Raw genomic sequence first — 20,816 nt, forward strand, 5'->3', positions numbered from 1 at the left:
GTCTGTAATAAGTTACCCATTGAAAGAGGTAGCATCTATAAAACAACAACAAAAGAATAATATATAGTGATTTAATACATATGAACTGCTAGTTTATTGACACCAGCCACTCTGTGTTCAACAATTTGCTTACTACATTTTTGTTGCTACATGAATCTCATCAGAACCAAGAAGACACTCTTGTGAATTTTGTTCATTAAGTGATTCTACATTATTGAAAAATCTACCTATTATTTTGTACTCATAATGTTTGGCATATTTTTTGGCCACATCAACAACTACTGGATGGATTGCAATAACATTTTGTACAAACATTCATTGTCCCCAAAGGATGAATTCTACTGACTTTGGTGGTCTGTTGACTTTTCATTTAGCGCCATCATCAGGTGAAAATTTCAATTTGTCCAGTATGACCGAATACCTTAAAAACTAAAGACGTCACATCCCAGCTGTATGTCTGAGTTTGGTACTAATTAGCTAATATTAGCATTCTAACACACTAAACTAAGATGATAACCATGATAAACATTATTGAACAAAGTAACACCTGCACACTTACTCCATTACTTAAACTTTAGAATATAGTTTATTAACATAAAAAATAGAATAACATAGTGTAAACATTTACCTGTGCAAACATGGTTTGGTTTGGAATATATTTTGTGATAAAAGGATATATTGAATAACATCTTAATGTAAACATTTAACTTTGCAAACATGCTTTATCTGCTGCAACAAAACAATACAAGTTAGCTTGCCTTGCAACTTATTAAAATAATGTGAATAAAACTAAAAGCAGTAATTACTATCACATCAAATTCCTTTGGCAGGGCAGCAAAGTGGATCACAAAGGCCATGGCACATTCATACACTCAACTGTTAAATAAATTTAAAATTAATTATGTACTGGTTTTACATCTCTCAAATGTTTTAGAGGTAGAAATCTGAGTAGAAATCAAACTTGTAATCTCGTCATTATGCTACATCTTATATATATACACATTATATATTCTGCTGTAATCTCTTCATTTATCTTACTGACTACATTATTTTCTGTGCATAGTTCACATATTAGATATTAGACATTCACTAGTTTTCTTTATGAAATGACACTAGTGTTAGTGGGTAACTAGCCTTTCGTTGCTACTGTTTACTGGCTTTGAGCTTAGCCTAGCTTAGCAGTTATCATTGTGCATTCGCAGTCCAAGCAGCCTTGTTAAAACAATGGCGTGTGATGACCGTGCCGCAGTTGCAGACAGGATGTCTCTACTAGGGAAATGTGTCCATAACATAGAGCACGTTTTTTTGGTGTTAGACATGATGGGCACTCCAGCACTAGAGTAGCCTTGTTGGCTGCAGTAGGAAATGGCCATGTACTTTGACATGCAGGCCAAAAACTGCAGACTGACTGGCTGTTGTTGCATGTATTTCTGATATGTGAGTAAAAAATGTAAAAAAAAAGTTTATCATCGTCATTTTATGGCAATCCTGTATCGAGACTGTTTTATTGCCCTGTCCTAACTCCAAGCCACACAATTTAACCAGGACAATGTTTCGATCCTACTCGGATCTTTATCAGGTCAGAACTTGTTCATTGATGCTACTTAATAATAGCCTTGATTCTATGTGATGTGCGTATATTTACTCTCCTAGCAGGTAAACATTACCTGCTATACAGTTACTATAAGGTTAAACACCAGTCCACCACACTGTCCTCTACCTCTTTACTTTCCTCAGTGCTGCTTTTGTATCAGACTGCTATCTCTTTTCATTGTTGTGGACTATATGTAATTCCTTTACTTGTTGAGCATCACTTTCTGTGCACTGGGCATGTATTTTCATTATGGGGGCCTTAACCACTGGGCTTGTTTCATAATATTGTAAGAGATAACCAGACACTAGACAAACAGGCATAAAATAGTAAATCAGGCATAACAAACATGTACAGCATGCATGACAAGATAGATAAGCAATCTGAGAAAAGATGGATATGGAAACATTTTGTAAGCATTAACCAAGGATGAATCACCTTATATCATCTATTTGTGCACGCTCTTGCTTTGTTCTGACCAGTCTGTATCAGAAAGTTAAAGCACAGTTTCCTTTATCTCCTTCCTCTCCATTTCCTCAACCTCACTGCCCCTCATTTTGCCTTAATTTGTTACCTTGCAGCAATATTTCCCATCTCAAACTCCACAGGTCCTCTTATAAACAACGGATGAAAATCATGGCATGTACTGGTAGTGTAAGACAAAATGAAGAATGAGCATCTATTTCCCCATGCAACTGCAGTGCATCAGGGTCATTTAGTGTCATCCAAACCCCATTAGCCGGTAGAGCCATGTCAAGCTGGGGCAAAGTCGATAAGCAAGGGCCGGAACAAAAGCACAGCAGTCAACTGCACTCAATTCTGCAACACTGTAGTTAGGGTTACTACAAAATAGCAGCTCTATAGTCCTCAATAGGCTGCTAAGGCATAGAACTGTCTGGAAATCCTGAAGTGCACTCCAGCTAAGAGAGTGCGGAGATAAGGCTGTCAGAGAGAGAGAAAGGAAAATAAAGAGGGCAGCTATAAGGTAAAGTAAGAGGGCATTTCAGGTAAGAATACTTGAAGCAGGATGAGTAATGACTGCAGAACAGTCAGAATCTTGCTGGAAAGGAGCCACCAGTTGGCCTAATTAAATTTAAAAAAATAATGTAAAACTTGTTGATTAGATATTCCTATACAGTCACTGATTGCACATTGCTGAGTACATAGAACTCCTCCCTGGATAGTCTTCTTATTAGGGTTTACTGACAAAGTTCACCCACAGGTGGCACTGAAGTCCAGTCATGCTAACACCATCCATGCAAGGGTTAAACCAATCAGGAACACATGTGTAGCATATTCACACCAGATGTTCCAATAAGGGGCTATGACCTCTTGATGCCCCACCAGTATGTCTCTTAGAACTGCAGGCATGGACCACGCAGGTGGTCTGAATCCCAAGATCCTCTCCTTTGAAAAAGGAGGATGGCGGTCATGCTGACAGAAACAAGAAAGCCCATAAGAAAAAAGTTCTTTTAAAGATAACTTAGTTCCAAACTTTTACTGCAGTGCTCAAGCTATTTGAGGCTGAGAGAAATCACATTAGGTATCTGTGAAGAGAGCCTCAGAGGGCTCAATGGTGTCACCTTTTTAATATTTCTTGCTACCAATGAATTAAGCAATTTTCTTCACATGCTTTACAAAGAGTAACTGTATTGTATTATATGGTAACTGTTATGGAGCTAAAAAATGAAAATGTTATTTGTTCAATGTTCATTAGGTACTATACAGATTCTGGTATAGTGTATACTTTAACTTAAAGGGATTATACCAGTTGTTGCCATACTTTTTCATCTATAATGAGAGGCATTGTTGCCATTCAACTTGAGGGGCATGCGCCCCTTCAAATATTTGAAATTGGATGGCTTTAGAAATTTAGGCTACTTGGTTCTTTCCAGCTAGAAAACACTATTTAGTAGCAGCAAAGCTGGTAGAGCTGTGGCATGGATGTATAATAAGAGTTCTTACAATACAACCATTGGCTATGGATGTCGTGTAATAGATGCAAAATGAGGTTGTATTAAGCACAGTGTGAGGTATGAATAACCAATCTAAGCTCCCGCTATAATCGTGAATGAATTTGTAAATTACTTAGAGCTTCCAAATTTTCCTAATTAAAGAATTAAAGTGATTTTACACCTGAGTTTAAAGCTTTTTGCTCACATTTTCTTGTTTAATATTACTATTAAATGCAATAATATGGGTATAAGTGTCAATCAGTTATATTTCTAGATAGTTACTGATAGGGGGTGGTAAACAATGGGTTAATGTAATCATTTTCACATTAATATAATTACTGGTAACAACTTGGTTTGGTGTGAACATTAACACTTGCATTGTGAAACTGGGTCCCTGCTATAATTTCTGTATGTATTCTTTTTTAGACTGACTTCACAAATTACAGAGAGCTTCATTGTTTTCTGTTCCTTTCTCTACAGCTAAAACTTCCTTGAGATTGATAATCCATTAAAGTTGAATCTTTACATGTTATCATTGCATGATAAAGCAGTTACAGTGTGAACAGGGACTGAAATGTTTCCTCATTGTTGTTATTAGCTATGCTCCAACACGAGGTTTGAGTCAGGGACCTTTTTTTGATGATAGAAATAACTAAATCCATGGCTCTTTCTCTTAATATTCATGTTTGCTTATTTGCCAATGAGCAAAGCAATAAGAAAGCAAAGCAAAATAGCAGCCAACGCTTACATTTTGAACGTTGGAGCTTTAATGTGTTATTTTGTTTTCATAATGGTCCCTGCTTTCAACTCCAATTCCACATTAAAAATATAAACCAGACGAATCGTTCACTGTGATGGATTGTCTGTCACAAGGAAGTTTCATATCTGTGTGAATTGAATTTTCACTGCACAGTGACCTGAAACAATGACTGCCTGGGAGTTAGGAATTGTTCTTAAAAAATATCTCAGTAATAATGTATAAGCCTTTTGAGGTGGTTATATGTATCTCAGTACATATATTGAAATACTGTATGTAAGTAAATCTTTGAGGTCTACTTGTACTCTACTTATTTACGTATTTCCCATTTTATGCCACTTTATACCTTTACTCTACTACATTTTAGAGAGAAATGTTGTACTTATTACCCCACTACATTTATGGTTACTTAACAAATTAAAAATATGCATACAAAGCATATGATGAGCTTCTAAAACAATCCATTGTTATTAAATAAACGACCCAGCAGTGTATGCATCAATAATAATAATTGAATAATATATAACAGTGTAACACTCTTAGGTACCATTTTCTGCATTGAGCACTTTTACATTTGATAGTTGAAGTACATTTTGCTAATAATACTCACTTTTACTTAAGTTTTACTTATCATTTTCAGTACGAGACCTTTACTTGTTAGAGTATTTTTACATTGGGGTATTGCTGCTTTTAGTTAAGTAAAAAAACCTCAGTACTTCCTGCACCACTGGTAACTTTACAGGGCAAATAGGCAAAACCATGTGTGGCCTTATCTTATATGTGCTATGATGGGGTTAAGCACAACAAAGACAAACTGCAGCGTGTGCAAAAACCATGAATGAACGAACTCATCACATATGTTTTTAGTCTGAGGCCCTTTGGCTCCCATCTCCGTCTCTCCCATTGCCACACTTCAAAGACACCTCTGGGGAGAAGCTTCAAAATGTACGGCATTACAGGCTTTTTTCAGGACTGCCACAGAGTCCCAAACCAGCCAAGAAACAGACAGAAAGTTTCTCTCCAGCTATTTGTTTTAAAGTTGGTACTGTTCACGGGTAAGAGATTCCTCATGTCATTTGTTCTCCTTTTACCTGGCCTCCCTTTTATCTTCCACCCCAGGATTGCACATCCCGTTTGCTTTTCCTCTGTTTGTGTTATCCCTCTTCTCTTTCTTCTCCCACTCTTGCTTCATCCAGTCTTTACCTTTGCGGTGGGCTCAAACAGAGGAGCTTAAATCATATCAGGGTTGGGAGCTTTGCCAAGTGCCATCCATTATACTGAAGTAGTGCTGCAGTGTTGCCTCTTTTCTCATGTTTTTTTCATATTTCAGCTTTTGTCTCCATTAATCCCCTTCTTTCTTCACCCACCTTTCTGACATTAACTCAATTTCCTACACCATACTCATTATCTCCCCATTACATCTGCTCTCTCCCCAGCTGTTACATCAGGGTCTGGGAGTGGGACAAAAAAACGGCCCTGGACTTTTTTTACACAGACTGACCAGGTCGACGGGGGTGGGGGGAGTGCTGCTGCCAGGTCGACGGTGTATCTCTCTTGCTCTTGTTTTTGTATAACTGGCAGCTCAAGTGGCACGCTTGCTCTTGTTTTTGTATAATGGGCTGCTCAAGCGGCCCACAAAGCAACTAGCCCACCGGGATTTCTCCCGTTGCTTCCAATGGCCGGGCCAACTCTGCATTACACTGTCATGCCAGTCTCCAAACCCTGCATTTCAACTTCTTTTCTCTTTGCTCTGTCAACTTTTGCTGTCTAACATATCCTCACTCTACTTGCCTCTCTTAACTAAAGCCTAGTTTTTCTCCTTTTTACTTCCTGTCTGTTTCCTTGTTCTGCCAAGAACAGCAGCAGCCAACACGCTGCCCCCCTCCGGTTCCCATTCATTCCACTTTTTAAAGTGGGCGACATCAAAAGGAGTTTTATAACATCGCTTTCACCCTGTTGATCCTCTCTTCTTCCCTACTTTTTTTTTCCTTTTCCAGGAATGGGTGACAGCCACCGACCTGCTCATCTCTTTGGACAGGCTGAACACCTTTGGAGACGAGTTCTTCAAGGACGCTAAAGTATTGCGCTCGTACTTCTATGCCATCTCTGATTTCTCTGTGGGTGGCAGGTAAGTGAAACCTGAAAATGTGCCCTCTAGGACAATGTCACCCTGCATAGCAGACATTATTTCTGATTACTTCAAAGTTTAACCTTGAGCTTTGTCCCTGTAGTTGAGCCAAAAAACTTTATCATGCTCTCTTTTTGCTCAAATCATTTTGAATTTCCAGCTTTAACAGTTTCAAACATATTGCAAATTCATACCTGTCTTCAACAAAATCCATTCATATATAGGCATTACCAAATAAACTGCCAAGAGGAGGTACAGTAGGGATGGATGGTTGGGCATGAAGCATAGATTTTAACACCAGAGTCAAGGGTTCATGGGGTTAGGGTTAAGGAAAGGTCAAGGAAAGATCATGGATTTGATGAAATATTAATCAGTGCAGTGAGTCTAATCTGGTGCTTCAAGTCAGCATTGACATTTTCCGTGCTTAACCAATACCACAATCGTTTCTGAATAGATTCAGTATGAACACTTTGTATTTGCAATGAACAGTTTACAGACACATTCAAAATAAAATATCCTTCTTATGTTGCCTTTCCTCCAAAATGTATTTAATGGCCCAAATTAGTTGTATATGAACATAAATTTTAGGAAGCATGGTGCTATAACACATACTATACTGTATGTGTACAAAGCAAGACAAGGAATCAATACCTTATCCTGGACAGCTGTTTGCAAAACTGATTAAAAAAACACCTTGCTGTTGCCATCTGATGAGAATAAACCCATATAATCCTCCATCTTCCTTCCAGTTCTTTTGGTTTATTACTCACAGTAATGAGAAAGGACATGGCGCCAAGGACCAGGCTGCACCTTGGCACTGCAGATAGAAATGGACGATTAAGTAGTTGGGATGAAGCCTTCAGAAAGAATATAAACTTGATCTGACACCTGTCATAAACATTTAGGATCACTGCAGCAGCATGACAAATTACCCACCAATGCCACAACACCTGGGGGAGAGACCCACATGACAACATGTTAGCCTTGCTACCAGTGCTTTCTGTACAACTACACATGCCTTTACACCTCAGTGCAACACCTCACCAAGTTGGCCAGTACAGATGTTGTAAGGATGGCGTCATTGAATACAAAATATCAATGCAACCACAATACAAGGTGAACTGCTACAAAAATAAACATGCTATGATCCACAAATGTGACTTTTTCTGTCATATCTTTTTTATTTCTCTTTTTTGATTTTATGCTGATATATGTGCAAATAAAAAAGTAGACTTAAAGTAAACTAATATATGAAAAATGCTGGTTATGTATCTTGTCATACTAATACAACATGAGGGCTCTCAACATATTGCACATCACTTTTTGAACTGCACATGCTGTATACAGCCTGTAAAGTCTAGGTCATGTCCCTCATACAGTAACATATTCAGTTAGAATTATCACTCAGAAGCTCAAGTCTGCCTTAACATAGAGATCTGATATGCGGACTGGAGGCACTTTAGAGTTACTAAGTTGTTGTTGTCGCGGTAACAACAGAAATAACTGGGTCTGAGCCTCAGGCAAGTATACGTCTGGATCCGGGACAGCTGGCTAAATTTGACAGAGCCTGCCACTCAGCGACAAGTCCCTGTCCCCTATCAGAGCCACTTGACAGAACCCAGCAACACTGCTAGGAAATAATACACACGGTAAGGCGTAGCTGCCACCTGCGGTGTTTGCATGTTTCAGAGGAAATTATAGGATTTCCATGTGCAGTGGGAAAGGAAATCAGCATTTATTAACTATCTTGTTGTGAAAATGGACTTGATAAATCACATTTATCTCACGATTATTGACTTATCTACTTTTTTTGCTGAAAGTTATAAAACATACACTAACCTGAAGATGGTGTGTACACAAAAAGATGTTTGTAAATATAGACATACATGTAGATAAACATTCAATACAGATACTAATACTCATAGAGAAATTTGCTTGTTTCCAAGGGAAGGGTGAGTGTCTTAGCAATGAGTGCACAGTTGAATCATCTCAGGCCACATTTATGCCCGTGAAAGAAAATAGGAAGTGACAACTCCTTATGGTGGAAATATCTTCTCACTTTCCCTTCTCCTCTGCGTTCTACTCTATTCACTGTGTGCATGAACATGTCTATACTTGAAACAGGGGAGGCAAGATGGCCGCGTAGAGGTTGGACACATTCAAACCAGCTCCCATATAAAGTCTTTTCTTTTACTCCTACTCCGTGCAACTTAAGTACAACTCAAGTATTTTTTGCCTATTAGTATAAACCAACACTGCTAAACTGGAAATGCCTCCGAAAAAAAAGATGAAGCAGTGACAAAGGAAGATAAAAGAAGAAAGCCACCTGCATCACCTATGGCTAGCACTAACTTGCTTGAGGCTAACATTGACGTTCCACTGACATGGTTTCATGAAGAAATGGAATAAAGGGTTCAACCAAATCCAGCCTTGTTGGGTCAAAAGTTGAACACTTTAGCTGACATGGCGGAAAAACGTATCAGTGACAACCGTTCGCTGGGGCAATGCGCTAAAGAGATTGAGGACAAAACAAGGTCAACCAGACAGAGAGCCTCAACTTAAGGCTGGTTGGCTTCCCAGAAGGTGTGGAGGGAAAAAATGCCATTGCCTTCCTACAATAATGGCTTCCAAAAATACTAGGCCTGGAGACTGTGGACTCAATTGAGACTGAGCAGGCTCACCGTACACTCCAACGTCACACTGATGGAGGCCGCCTCCCTCGGGCTCTAGTGATCTGTCTGCTTCGCTTTATAGACGTGACGAAAATTCTCAACGTGGCACGGAAGAAAAGATTGCTAGTATGGTAACTCCAATATTATGATCTTTTGAGATATGTCCACAGCTCTCTGCAAGAAAGGTCTTCACGCCGCTGAAGAAGAAGCTGCACGACAAGAACATTTCCTTTAGGCTACTTCATCCTACAGATTTGGTCCTGGACTTCCTGGAATACAGATGTACCTGCTTAACACTTAGCACAGGTTAGCTCAGGACACATTATGATGTAGGCTGGCATCTGTAATCTAAGGGTAGAGTTTTGGGGGGGGTTTTGAGTTACCTGTCTTACCAATTACAATTTTTTTTCTTTTTCTTTCCCTTTTTTCCCCCTCCTTACTCCCCTAACTGAAGTCTAATTAGGCTATAACACATTTTATATTTTAATTAGTTTCATCTATTGTTCCATATGTTATCTGTAATATGGTTAGTGATAACTGGTCTCATATGATTAAAATCTCAAAATATGTAAAGCTTTATTCAAAGGACCTTGAACAATCGTTTTAAGATTTCAGATTTAAGTTTACAAAATCAGATTTTTCCTCCCCTTGATTCTTCAGGGAAGTTTCAGAAGTGTTTCATAATGGAGTTGTTCCTAACTTATATATTCTGAGGTTTAGGTAGTTTGGTTTCACCCTACTCTTGTCTATTCATGATGTTGGGAAGAAACATAGGCAAGTTTCCTTTTTCATGGGGTGGGTGGGTTTTGAGGGGTAGAGGGTGAGTAGTAGATAGGACATTTATTATACTTAACTGACTAATACTCTTTCATTTTTTACCTTCATTTATGTCTTTTCATTCCTCCTTCTCATTCACGTTATTACATCAACCATCAAGGTAGGCCGAACCCATGTTTTCATTTACTACACTATGACTTTTTTTGCTCTGATCTACTAACTGGAACACAAACGGATTTAACCAGCTGGCCAAGCGCTGTAAAGTTCTCTACTTCCGTAGAAGGCGTAAAATTTATGTGGTTTATTTTATCTCATTTAACTGATACAGAACATTACAATGGCAAATTCAAATATTCTATTCCTTAATTTAGCTTCCTTGCAAGGGGGTGGTTATTTTGATAGGGAAAGGGATTCCCTTCCAAGCAGAACAAGCTGAGAAGGATAGAGGGGGCAGATATCTTTTAGTCAGGAGGTACATTGGAGACCAACTGGTCACTATGCTTAACATCTATGGACCAAACCAAGAAGACCCTAACCTCAGCTGCTAAGGCCCTCAATTTACTCGATGTATGGCAGGAGGGACATAAGTCTCAATTAGACAATGTAAGGAGATTCCTCAACATAATGCACTGTGCTAAATCCATGGAGGATCTGGTCATAGCTATCTCACTAGATGGACTAGAGGCTTCTGACCACATAGAGTGGCATTTTATCTTTACGGTTCTACACAGAATGAACTTCGACCCAAATATACCAAGGATGATCCATATACTGTATCTTAATCCTACTTCCAGAATACAGACAAATACTGATATTTCACCACCTCTCCCCCTATCCCTTACTTTTTGCATTGGCAAATGAATCCCTAGCCATTGCAGTAAGGTCACATAATCCTATCTCTGGGGTCAAAGTGGGGGGTGAGAACCATGCCATCTCTTTGTATGCAGATGACATAATTTTGTTTCTTACCAATTTAGACTCATCCATGCCTGCCCTCACGGACCTCTTGTCAAAGTATGATGTGATTTCTGGATATAAGGTTAATGTACAAAAAGTGTGGCCCTAAATTCTCTAGCTGAAAATATTTTAAGGAACAATTGGCCCTTTCGGGGGAACACTCAACTTATAAGATAGTTGGGCTTTAAGATTTCAATCAACTAGACAAAACTTTTTCACTAAATCATGACTCACTGCTTAAAAAGGTGGAGAAGGACAGATGGATGCAGTTGCCAATTTCTTTGTCTGGGTGAGTGAATTATATTAAGATGAACATGGTACCTACATTTCTTTACTTGTTTCAAACCATCTTCATATTTATACATAAGAATATCATCAATAAACTACAAAGGATGAATTCTACATTCATCTAGAGGAGGAAGGTTCCTTGAATTAAAATCAAAACCCTTTAAAATACCCCCCGGTGTGGAGGATCAAAGCACCCTGATTTTCAGTTGTATCACTGGATTGCATAGTCCAGGGCAATATGATTCTGGCAGACAGAGCTAGTTAACTCCCTTGCTTGGAAACAAATACAGCAGTGCCACACATCAGCTGTGCTGCTGGCTGGCATTCCTTTAATCCAGTCATACCATACTCTGAAGAATGGCACTGGTATTCCATTTATTAAACACACATTCAGAACATGGTTTGCCATTCAGACACATCTTAATAATGTTATTGCAGTTCACAGTAATACTCCCTTCCACACCAACCTTGCTTTACTAAATGTACTCAGAGAGGGCATAACCAATAACCAATGTGGCACAATCAGGGAATTAAGAAATTTGGGGACCTTTACGAGAATAACATACCTATGTCCTTTGAACAGTTATATAGAGCCTTCCACGTCCCAACTACTAATTTCTTCAAATATTTAAGGGTAAGACACCTCATAAGTAAATTTCAAGGAGGAAACTCTAGTCCCCTAAAGCCCCTCCCAATTGACAAATTTCTAAAAACACCCCAGAGGCATTTTGTCCTTAACATATAACAGCCTTCCCAGAGACTAAACCAATAAACACTAGAACCAAATGGGAGCAAGACCAGAACGGTACTTTTGAAGACAGTTAATGGGAATCACTATGTGAGGAGGCACTAACTCTCTCATATAAAAGCTGCCAGAAGCTTTTGCTGTTCCACATAATCCACAGAACCTATTTTACACCAGAAAGACTCCATAGGTAAAATAAATTCAAAACAGAGACCGGTAACGTTATTCACATGTTCTAGAAATGTAATACATTAAAACATTATTGGGGTTCAATATTAGAGATTCTTGAAGAGATTACTGGCTTTGAGATCCCCTGTTCACCTAAACTAGCCTTACTAGGCGACATATCTGATATCCCTCTTGCCAAAAGAAATAAGGTGCGGTTTACCAAACTGGCCATGATTTCTGGTAATAAATGTATTGCTTTGTTATGGAGAAGTGCAGATCCTCCCCCTGTCTCCATGTGGCTTAAAGAAATTTCCTCATACATGGCATGAGAAAAAAATATGTTCAATCTCAAAAGAAAACCACATCTCTTTGATAAATGCTGATCTGGTTTTAGGAGCGACATGGGAAATATTTCACAGTCTGTTGTGGGTTGACAATGAGATGTAGAGATGTGTGGTTGAATTTCTATGTACTAATTTGTGTAAATTTTGTGTTAATTTCACTAAATGTCCCTGAACCCCCTTCTTTTCTTCCCCTCAGATACATTGGCTTTTATTACAGCCCTTGTCTGGTGGTGGGGGTGAGGGGACTGGTCTTGTGAAATCACTTTATTTTATTTTTTTTTATCTTTGATATTTCAATTCTGTGTTTTCTCCTGTAGACAGCTCTGTTTGAAAAAAACTCAATAAATAAATAGTTAAAACAAAAAAAAAAACATGTCTACACTTGAGTCAACGAGGAGAAACAGAGAGAGAATGTGTGTGTATAGGAAAAGTTGTATTTGCATCCTCTACATAACCATCTGTCTATGTTTCCCTCAGATGCAAGTGTAACGGTCATGCCAGCGAGTGTGTTGAGGGGGAACATGGCGGCCTGGTCTGTGCCTGCCAACATCACACAGTTGGAGTTGACTGCCAGAAATGTCACCCCTTTTACCAGGACAGACCCTGGGCCAGGGCCACTGGGGACTCCGCCAACGAGTGTTTGAGTGAGTAGCCTGTTTCTGTTACAAGCTGACTGGGTGCAGCCTACTGAAAAAATCCACAGGGCTGTGTGGAATTCAAGTGACAAGCTCAAGCTGACCAAGGTCCCATAAAATCCATCAGTATACCACCTGACGAAAAATCTCCAGTACTGTATATTTTAAAGTTTTGTACATTTCCTCCATTTTCTGCATGAGCAAGTAGATATTAAAAGGGACTACAGCCTGACAATCAGTATGGCAAATGTTGATAGAAATTGAACTTCATTGATTCTCATTAAGTCGTAAATTGAATGGTATTTTATTATGTCGAACTCAGCAACAGCATTTAACTAGTCTGCCATCACACTGTTTAGTTCTTACTTTATGAGCAAAACAAAAGCTAATGAAATTAATTTTGTGGCTGCATTACAGCACATAATAATTTAAGAATGTCTGCATTATTAAGTCCATAAATATGCTCACAAGTATTGCTAACAGCCTCTTGGAAGTTTTGTGTATATATTTTAATCAGCTGTGGATATTTGTAGGAGTGAATGTTGTTTGTATGCACATACTGTATGTTTGCAGGCATCCCCACTTTAGTGCTTCAGTACGTATGAATTAGCATGAGTATTATCAGGTTCGGTTCATCAGACTGTGCGCTTTTACTGAATGCTGTCAAGGATGAATTGTAATTGGCTGAGGGATAAAAACCATAAAGGAGAGTGGCTCACAAATTGTTTTTGTTTTTTGCTGAATTCTATTAAGCAGCAAGCTTGTTTTAATTACTCTTACTCTGCGTTCCAAGCAGATGGTGTCTTAAATAGAGTACTGCACCCAACTTAATCAATGCAGTATATTAATAAATAAACACATGCTATAAAAAAGAGACACAGAATATGGAGGCATAAAAATGAATGCTCACTGTAATTATACATCTCTATCTAGCACAAAAATGATTTTGCCTCAGTTTGCCCCACCAACCTTTTCTATTTCTGTCAGGCACCGGAACTGCCACTGTAATATCCTTTCTATGTTTGGGCAAAACATTTTGACAAAGGACAGTTATCAGGTTTAATCTGCATCAAGGCAATGAAGTACAAAAAATACACTACCCTTGTAAACAATAAATGTGTAGAACTTATAAACAGTAGAAATGAAATTGTTTTTAGGTTTTAAAACCAAAAAAGATCATAATTTATGTTTTTTTACACTTTATAAACATTTATGTCACGCTGTCGTTGTGTCAATACAATGGTTAGAAAGTTGTTGAACACAGGGGTAAAATCTCAAAGAGAACTGACATTATTTATGTACTGTATAGACACTATGATAAATATATTAACAAAACCTAAAAGAATACAGTACTGACTTTTTAAACACAGTATCACGTGAACAACAAAAGAAACAAATATAAGGATGATACATTTACCATAGAAAGTGTAATCTTATAGATCTTATAGAAGCTGTTATACAATGTTTATCTTTAGGTTGCAAAAATATGTTTTGAAGTATTAAGAAACTGCTTTATAGAATTATTTAGAAAATGTTTTTTTAATGGTAATTTTCTGTTGGGCAAAATTAGTCTTTCCGATTTTGTCCACACCTTTAAAATAATGCATTTCACTCTGGTATTATTCATAAAAACTGCATACAGTGTACATATTTTGTTATTTTGTCTGGTGTTATTTGCCGGGATGGTGCTGCCCCTCTATTTGCTAGCAATGGGTGAGATGTCTTCAAACTAACAACATTTGAAACATTTGTGGGTTTTAGTGGGATGAGACCTGTCTTTATACCTGAAATCAACATTTAGTGGTGTGAGACTGCTTTGGCCGCATGTAATTTTATACTACACTGAAATAAGGTATAAAAGATAAGGTGCATTTTCAGAACACACAAAGTAGGCCTAATCAAATAGAAGGAATATGATCTTTGATTTTGCAGGAACTGAGATAAAAAGTGCAGTGCAGTCAGTGACGTTTGCTGTCTACATATCCTGTAGTGTATCCAACTGCCATTGTGCAGCACCTAATTTGCACATGGCATATTATGAGTGTTTTGTTGAGAGTAATACTTGCTATAGTATAAGCTAATCATCCTAGTTTTTTTATTTTTGCAAAATAGTGACCTGCATCATACAACATTATGCTACCAATTTGGCTTCACCCTAGGGCAAAACTTATTTTTTCAATTAAAAGATAGGTTCACAACTTTTCAATTCTGTCTTAAACAAGAGTCAGGTGCCCTGTAATCATTCCTCCTGTTCATACTGGCCATTAGAAGATCTATCTATCTATCTATCTATCTATCTATCTACCTACCTACCTACCTACCTACCTACCTACCCATCCAGGGAGGGGATCTTCTTATGGTCAGTATGAACAGGAGGAAGCGAGCAAAACCAGTTTCATTGTTTATTTTGGCTCCTGACTATTGTTTTAAATTTAAAAATTGTGAACCAAACCTTAAACATATTTTTTTCACCTCTCAGCCCTCTTAGTTATCTCTGTAAGATCAAAAGGTGTGAGACTAGCATTTGTGTTACAGGTATCTGGCCTGTTGCTTCTATTGTAGCTCAACCTTTTCTGATTTTGTAAAATCTCCATTAAAATACATTGAAAGGACTTGGTCTGAGCTGTGCAAAAACACTATTAACACAACTTTGAGGGAAAGACATGTGGAACTGCAATATAACTAGTATCATGTCATTTTCATAATGGACACAGTCAGAATTCTGGACCTTGAAAGGTTTGCATCTTGGCTTGCAATTTGCTAATGAAAACCTGAGATCTAACTTGGACATGACTTGCACGAGTTAAAAAGCATCTGTGAAGAGTGATAGGAGTGTTGCGGAGAGTGGTTCTTTAGGGTTTATAGATGCCCTGTGTTACTCACTTAGTCCCGTCTGATAGCACTTTGCTTCTCTACTCTGTGCATATGTCAATGTTTTCAATTAAGCATTCTCCCCATTTGCCTTCTCCCTTGTCCCTTTCTTCCACTTCCCCCATCTCCTGACAATAAAGAGGCTGCTGAAAAACCTTTGGCTGCGGCTTGGGCTACTGTACTTGCTATATATAGAGTATGGTCAGGCTTTATTTCTGGTCATTGATTGCCACTGGCCTATTGGTAACATAATCCTAAGAAAAACATGTATTGTAAAATACCTTCAGCATACAAGAAAATCTGTTTCACAATTATCTGTCATGAACATGCATACTCTTAGATATTTATTGTGTTTTTCTGTCTTATTGTATTCTTTTGTCACTTCAAACGTTAAATTACATGGTAACTGCATTGATTTGCATGAAGCTATATTTTTTTTAACATCTTCTCATATTGTGGATAGAAATTTTCTTCACAAACCAGTACACAGAGATAATCAAAACTGTAATCAATGTATTAAAACATGTAATCTAAGACTTATAATAGAGTCCTTCAAAACCTTTTCTGTTTACTCAAACATGGTGCAGCAACAACAATTGACAATACAACAACAACAGAGCCCAAAAGAGATATGATTATGTACATGGTGCATTCATGCAATTTAGAGGCAGCATTGTTCAGAAACACTTTTCAACATCGACTCCAGTTATTGTGGAACAAAAAAAAAGACATTTTGAAAGGTGGCGGTAAGGCAAAACACGTGCAGTGCAATTATGTAGGCTATTTACAATAACGGCTATTATTGCTGTTAAATGGTGACAATTTCCAACAGATCTGCCACAAGTATCAAGTGTCTCAAGCAATTTTTAGCTAGTAATCTTTTACAAGGGAGAATAAACAATACCAGACTTATGACATTTTGAGAACTAAAACATTTAACAATAATTAAGATAAAACCTGAACTTTGCAAAATAAACACAAAGTGACATAAAGTTAATAGACTACTTATTTTCCGCACTAGTGTTTTTTGCCTTTTTGACTATGTAAATCCTCTTTATCCTCTTCTTTTGTAACTGCATGCAGTAAATCACACTGTGCAGGTTATTACTTAAATGTGTAGTTTGCTCTCCATTTCAATAATAAGCATGCAGCCTCATACATATCATATGTGGTCATCGTGGAAAATCCAATTGCATTACAACATTTATAAAATGTGTATTTATCTCAGACAATCCAGTATGTGTTTCTATATTTGTAAATGTAGGAAAATTATGATAATCACAGAATCAAATTTCTCAAAGGTGAGATAAGATAGTAGTGAAAGATGAACGGCAGTCTACGTCAACTAAAATGCCTGAACAAGCACATTAATTCAAATATGTTACTGAAAGTAACCCCACTGGTGACCCTTGATGGATTGTCAGAATAATGTTTTGGTCAATTAGGCAAATTAGTGTAATCCTCCCACATGCAATAACACAATATGAACCTGCTTTGATCAAACATACAGTATGGTTCCATCATGTTTTTTTAATAAATGCCCTTTGACAGCAACGTTTTCAACCATTTTCTGCCATTAATATGTTTTACTGTAATAGCATGAGAGACTGTGTTATTGAATCTTAGACAGGTTGATTAATAACAAAACAAGATATGCTTCTATCTTAATAGCATTGCCTACTTGATATCCTGGCCATTAGAAAACAGCTGCATGGCAACTCCAATTATAATCAATATAAGATATTTAGTAGGCATACTTGGCAGACTGCTTCATATTCTTCATATTCATATCCATTAACATTCCAGTGTGCTAGAGTAATAGACTCCTGAACATGATGGGCCAGAGAAACAGTTCATCTTCTGTAATCCGAAGTACAGCATGGATGATCCTCATCCTGTTTCACAATGCGCCCATTCCCTGTTACAACAAAGTCTTTCCCTTACCAGGATCTCCCTTAGGATAGTACGAAAGTTTAAATCCTATAGTCTCTCCGCTTCTGATTTCGCAGAGCAAATTTACACTTGCCATGCTTTAGTTTTTGCTTCCTTCTTAATAATGCAACTTTATCTCAGACTGAAGGCAGATGGATCTTGGTCGGGCCTGGTCCACCACCTCTTGCTTTCAGCCTTTCCTGTGACCAGGCTGGGCACGGGGGTCACACCACAGCCCCTCCGAAAACAGCCTGGACACTCTGTTCTCCAACTGCTCTCCTTCCTCAAAAGAAAGACCAAAAACCAATATGTTGATTTCTGTATTGAAGTCTGTTGTAGTTGTTTTCCTGATGTTTTGTTCCATCTGCTCAATATTCCAATTTCAATGTGCAAACTATTCTGCATTTTCTTGTTATTTTTCTCAAATTCTCTTTTGCAAATTTTATCATCTTCCAATCTTTTTATCAAGCATCTTCTCCAGGTTATCATTCACTCCAGCAATGAACTCATTTTTCTTACCAGTAATTCTTAAGTGATGACCTGATTTTCTCATTTGATTCTGTGTTTTTGTCAGCATTGCTTCGTAGATTCTTCCCACTTTTCTCACTCATTGTTGGATTGTAATTGCACATTCTCCAACAAATGAGTAGTGCAGAGTAAAATTGCCCTTCCTGGCACCGATTAAACTCAATATAAATTCTTTATCAAGGATTTTGTTGAAAAAAAAAACCTTCGAAAACACACAACTCCACATGCGACATGTTATTGTGTGTAGTAGCAGGTGGTAAATGGCGGCTTTATGGGGCCTCTTTTTATGTGTGTTTCAGTATTAAATTGATCGTGTTTGAGTGTTTTTCTGAGTAGTTTTACTATCAGTCTAGGTACTCTTGCTGTTTGCTTTGTGATTAGCCTTATGTGGAGAAATATGCAAAGGGTTGTGCAAGAGTTGGTGTTTGTGTGTATCGGGGGTGCAATGGGATGTCATTCTCATCAAGATTATCCCCCTCTGAGACTGAAATCATTTACAGCTCAAGCAGGTTGCTTCAGGTCTTCATGATTTTCGTTGTTTGTTTGATGTTGTCATCAGCTTAGCCCCGGGCTGTTCCAGTGGGTCATCACTTTAGATCCGTTCTTGCCGCTGATTTAAGGTTGAAGGCTGTGGTTGTAGCTGGGAAACTGTGATCATTTTCTTAAATATCAACAGTACAGTTCATAATAGATGTATCACATACTTATCATAAGCCTGCTGGTAGTGCCTCTACTGTGAAATATGACAGATATAGAAGTACATTTAAACCAAAAATCTGTTTGATCTCCTTTTGTATCTTTATTTTGCCTGTGTTCTTTTTGTATGCTTTGTGAACTCGTATTCTTGTAATTTAGGGCAATAAAAAATATACGATCTACCACCAAACCCCAAATGCTTCTGCACAAAACAGACATTTTATTATATAGATGGTTTTCTCGATTACAAATAGTCAAGCAGCAGGTGGTTAGAAAATGAATTGCCATTGTCATTGTCAGTATAACTTAAATGGCCTATATGGAAAATACATTTTTTCATATTTAGAAATAGAGCAACTTGCTGGAAACTGGTAAATTGACTTTTTAGAGGTGAATTTGTATGTTGCGCTTATGTGGGGGAAGTATCATGGAGAAAAAAATAATAGTATCAATTTTTGGCTGAGTGACACTTACATTCAGACTCCCTCTCACTCTCATGCCACCCAAACAAATCACAAAATAAGAGGATGCCACAGTGAACAATATACGGTAGCTGTATCGGTTAACTAGGCTTCCAGGAAAATGTCTGAACAGCGGGCTTTTTCTTCCACATATGAGCTCCTGAGATTGGTACATTATTACAGAGAGTGTAAAAGCCACAATTTGTGCAGCTTTAGTGGGCGGAGGTGCACACACAGACTTCTTTTAGCTTCTTTCACTCTGCTCTACAAAGTCTGTAATGCATTAGATTAATAAAGCTTACCAGTTATGTTTACATGACACTGAATAATCAGGGTTTGGGAGAAACATCCAACATCAGTAGTGATGTTTATTTGTTGCACACATCTGTTTGTATGTAGGATTCTTTTGAGTTTATTAAATACATGCTGTGCCATTGCACAGCAGCAGGAACAAGATATTAACATCTCCAATTTTTACGCACATAGCACAGCAGTAGTAACTCTTAACAGTAAATTACATTCTGTACTTTTCAATACATCAGACAGAAAAGCTGTAACACAGAGATTCTTACCTTATAAACCATGAGTCCTGAGCTCCATCATTTATGTAACAAAACAAAAAAGAAAATTGTTGAATGTGCATCTCGCAATGACATCGCTTGAACAGTCCTCTTTTTTTGACGCACAAAGAGTTTTAATGTTTGATGGAATTAAATAATTTGACATTGCTTCCCCTTCAGTCCCATCCACATCCAAACCATATCCAGTACAGCAAGTAGTATACAGTATGAATGACACTATGCTACCACACTGCATTTCCACCTAGACCTAAGAATATATGAATCTGATTGCTTTCCACCCAGAATGCAAATTAGCACCTGTCAACATCCTTCCACTTCATTTCCTGCTGAGTCCTTTCTGCCTCAACTCCCAAATGGCCGAGTCCTCATGATCCGCATTACAATTGCTTCTCATGTTGTGCTTTCTGTGTAAACTCAGTTACCTGCTGGCCACAAGAAATCAAGGCAGACAGTGCACTGTGTAGGGTTAGAGTTGTATTTATTGAGTATAATCAATGAAATGTGTAAATGGACTGCATTTTATGGTGCTTTTCTACCATAGCAGACAAAGGGCTTTACAATTTGCCTCTATTTACCAAAGATACCATGAATCCTCTGATTAATGGACCATCCACTGTACATCTTATGCCTCAGCTGTCCTGTTATATTTATTTATGTGAACATTTAATATACATTTTTAGTAGATGAGGCTGCTCACTGTGATTTCAAACATTTACTATAAACTAACAGC

The 20,816-nt window shown here is 37.9% G+C and overlaps 1 protein-coding gene across 1 annotated transcript in view; it reads left to right on the forward strand.

Moving 5' to 3' along the window:
• Positions 1–20,816, forward strand: part of lamc3 (laminin, gamma 3) — a 107,352-nt gene that overhangs the window by 19,470 nt on the left and 67,066 nt on the right. The window contains exons 3-4 of the mRNA XM_067574284.1: positions 6,301–6,431; positions 12,860–13,026. Coding sequence (XP_067430385.1) covers positions 6,301–6,431; positions 12,860–13,026 — 298 coding nt within the window. The remainder of the gene's footprint in view (positions 1–6,300; positions 6,432–12,859; positions 13,027–20,816) is intronic.

This window comes from Thunnus thynnus, chromosome 19, assembly GCF_963924715.1.
Source record: "Thunnus thynnus chromosome 19, fThuThy2.1, whole genome shotgun sequence".
NCBI lineage: Eukaryota > Metazoa > Chordata > Actinopteri > Scombriformes > Scombridae > Thunnus > Thunnus thynnus.